This window comes from Phytophthora parasitica (genome assembly GCF_000247585.1).
Source record: "Phytophthora parasitica INRA-310 unplaced genomic scaffold supercont2.91, whole genome shotgun sequence".
In the NCBI taxonomy this organism is placed as follows: domain Eukaryota; phylum Oomycota; class Peronosporomycetes; order Peronosporales; family Peronosporaceae; genus Phytophthora; species Phytophthora nicotianae.
Genome location: NW_008649077.1, coordinates 160,234 through 164,179, shown reverse-complemented (window position 1 = coordinate 164,179; position 3,946 = coordinate 160,234). Strand labels below are relative to the sequence as shown.

Sequence of the window (3,946 nt, the reverse complement as noted above, 5' to 3'; positions counted from 1 at the left end):
AATTCAGAATTTATTGTGCAAGGCGCGAATCTGTGTTTTTACAGGTTCAACAAATATCGATTAGCCAGAGACGTCGTTTTTGGAAACAGAAGACCGAGATTTCTTCTTCATAGCGGTGCAGATTATTCTAGCTGTCTGTTTCAAAGCGATTCGAGTTGTGATCTGACACGACCCAAATGTCATCGGCCACTACTCGGTCACGAGCTCGAACAAACTCGAAATGAGCGTGTGAAGCGTTGTAGATATGCAGACGTCCGTGACCATATTCCTGTTGTCGCGAACGACTCCAAATAGCATGAAAATAGGAAACATCGTCGAGCTCCGCTCCCCCAGATCCAATCATAATATGTGTAGGTGCTTGAGCTCTTCCGCCTTGCTCTCTACATTTATTCTCATACACTGGACACGTTCGTTCGTATGCGTGATAATGGCCAGAGAAGACAAAGTCCACGTTGTTTGCAGATAGGAGGTCCTCAAAGCAACCACGCAGTAATTTCGCCACCGCATGATCACCTTCGTAGCTCTCGGAGCAGTAGAGAGGACGATGAAGATGCACGATCAGCCACGGCGTTATATCCCGATCAACGTTATCGCGAAATTCCCGCTCAAGCCACTCCCGCATGGGAGAACCGACAGTACAACGATGCTCACTACTCAGTATTACATGATGTGTCAATCCGACACGGAAGCTGTACCAGAATGGAGGATTCGAAGTGTTATCCATCGCGGCAGGCATGTGGAAACGACGCGCGTAGGGAACACCACACTCTCCATGAGAATCGTTTCCGAAGTTGCCGACATCCGGGTGCCAGCCATTCGAGAGCGCTGCCTCACTTCCTGATACATCGTGGCCTTCCCCATTCTCGATGTAATCGTATTCGTGGTTGCCGACTCCTACCATGTAAGGCAGTCGTGAGGCTACTGACTGCACAGTAGCCCCATACTGATCCCACATAAACGTCTTGCCTTTAGCATACGAGATATCGCCAATGTGAATCAACGCAGCATATTCCGGTGTATCACTTGCATCTTCGCTTAATGATTCATCGAAATCCTGTCGAATCCGCTCCATTACAGTACGTTCATCGCCCCAGTTCGCAAGTCTCGACACCATATCTAACCCAGTGAAATGTCGCTCCGGATTCTTGTAGTCAAAATCCAATTCGTCGATAGGTTTCTGTAATACACTAGTGCCTAGATCCCCAAACACAAAGAAGCTCTGTGGTCTCTCGTTTTCTAAATTTCGATCTCCTAGCGCCACCGGAAACGTAAATTCCATCTCTGGACTCGACACACCCGTTACACTACCCACTCGATAGATGTACTTTATTCCAGGTACCAAGTCCGTCATCAGCGCATCATGGAGATATCCTGGATGTCGAAAGTACACGGACGAACGAATCCTAGCAAGTCCGTCGCACATATCAAGAGCGTCGTAAGATCCTGATGTCGCTTCAGCTCGACGTTCCAACAACCCCGAAGTCGCCGTACCAAATTCCACATTAGGACCAAATACTTGCCCACTGACCCACGTGACTCGCATCTCTCCCTTCTTTCCTGTCAACGCGAGTCGAATCTGCAGTGGCTCTGTATGGCCTCTCTCCATTTCAATAAATGGAGACTCGCCGAGAATTTCAAAAAATGGTAGACTTTCTCCGTCTTCGTCATCATCAAGGCTAATTGACGCAACTTTTCGCAGATATTTGAACTGGTATGACGCCCGCATGTTCACCAACGGTCCGAATACAATCGAGTAGACTCCTGATTTTTTCACGCGACTTTCGTTGGCGTACACGTAATCTATAAAGTCAGATAATGGGTCACCTTCCACGTCGTTGGCTTCTTCCGGGTCCACGAGATAAACCGCCACTAAGTCGTCGTTTTCAATAGAATCTATTGCGAAATTCACTTCCACTGTGGCCAAGTGCTGGGCTATCGTCGTGTTGACCGACAATTTCATGTTTGTGATTTGTGTACTATTCCGCGGTACAAATGCACAAATTGTGCAGGTTCCAAAACATTCGTGTCGTTCCTGATGCTCCATCCACGCCCCGCCTCGATGCCAGCGGTAGAGCCAATGGTAGTAGTCGTCCGAGAATAGCTCGCCCTGGAAGGAAGACGCATAGCTGCTCTTCAACAGCGACAACAGCAGCAGCACTACAGTGGCAAACGTGGTCATGATCGATGAAAAGCGAAAATAAATTCGCAAACTTTCTGCGGAGTATTCTGATTGGATGAAATTGTTCGGTTTTGTAACCACTACAGTAATCTGTACTTACGTTTTTTTTACCGTTTAATTACGTACATTTCAGACAAAACGAAATTTATTCACTCCTTGAACTACTATTGCAGACGCTGGGCTTACCAACTTGGTACCTTACCGGCCGATCGTTGTTGGCATCAAGTAGATTGTAGGATTTAAGATAGTGCGGCTTCAGTTGTACCTCTATTAAGTATGGGCCCCTAAAGAGAAGTGTCTAATCAGTGAAATCTAACTCTCTCATACGACGCGCCACCAACAACGATCTCCACACCTTTTGAGCACACGACTTCGGGGCTCCCACTGGCATCTTGGATTATTTACTGACAAGGATTGCCACGCTTGCAACTGGAATAGCAGCACCTTGAAAAGTCCGCCAAGCTACCGCCACTGTTATCCGCGCAGCACTTGCTGATTCTGACAGTCCGGTCCGTGTAATTCCTCTCGCAGCCTGGGTTGAGGCAAAGTCCCATGTCCTGAGCGCTCGAAACGGAAGAGGTGGCGATCACGGCAGCGACCAGAAGATAGAGGTAAGACTTGTTGTTCATCGCCGGTATTCGTTAATTTGGTATGGTGAAACGTTGGAGATTGGCTTGGCAAAAGGAAAAGTGAAGTTGTGCGAAGCTCGCCACCTCAAATGACTTCGTTGAGGCAATTTGTGACATTTCTTCATTCTTGCAAGTGTGTAAAGTACACGCCGTAAACCGAATACACCAGGTATACGGAATTCATCGTGATGTACAGCATTCGCTTTTTTTATGTTCAATTTGGGCCCTACAAGCTCATGTAAACAACAACTTTGGCATAAAAAACTCTCTGTTCACGACACTTGGTTATTATGCTTGCTAAAAGTTCTCTTGGTCTGCTTTGGAGTGTTTGGTAGATGGATTTGTATTATGTTCTGAACATAGGACGGATGCAATCCACCACCAAATATTTTCACATTCCTTCGCACAATATTTATTACGACACGTTCGGAACCTCTTCTGTCGATTCACATAACCATGACGTGTCATTCTAGATGCTGCTGCAATTTCTGGGAGGCTTGCCTCAAGAAGAAGAAATGCTAGCAGCAATTTCTTATAGTGAACACGCTGGCTCACCTAACTCAAACGCCTGGGAACTTTCTGGAAAAATAAAAATTGGTAGACAAAGCCCACGATTTTGTTTTGGAATATCAAGATTATACGTGCCGTACCGCCTTTTCTTAGACAACTTCATCGCGCATAGTAGTAACAACTTCGTCAAGTTATTTTCAAGCGCACTTGTAAGCAGGGTTGCGTAACAAACAATTGCTGTTTCAATTATTCCAATAAAATCGCATACAATTATTGTTTGAGCGCGGTACCAATTGCGTTTAAAAAAGATTCGTGTATGCTGCTGGCTAAATACCTTGATTCTTGCGTTCTATGGACAATGTAATGGCTTGATTTAAGGCGCGTTTAGTGCACCCTTCTTCTTGCGTATCATGGCGCACGTCTGGGAGCTTTCCCGTGAGAATCCTAGCTGCTAGGCTAACACCTACGTACTCCAAATGTAAAGTATCCTCATTCTGCAATTTCCTGCAGGCTGTAAGTCGCCTGGTAGACACGCACGGCAACGACCGTGAAGATGCAGACGAAGATGTCGGTCAATCCTTTGCTGATCGTGCACTTCGTGATACGACCCAACTGCATCATTCTCGCT

General features: G+C 46.4%; 1 protein-coding gene across 1 annotated transcript; it reads right to left on the bottom strand.

The window, feature by feature from the left end:
- Nucleotides 1–2,208, bottom strand: PPTG_18828 (hypothetical protein). The gene has a single exon (XM_008916929.1). The coding sequence runs from the start codon at nucleotides 2,177–2,179 to the stop codon at nucleotides 128–130; it is 2,052 nt and encodes a 683-aa protein (XP_008915177.1). The 5' UTR covers nucleotides 2,180–2,208; the 3' UTR covers nucleotides 1–127.
- Between the last annotated feature and the right edge of the window lie 1,738 nt (nucleotides 2,209–3,946).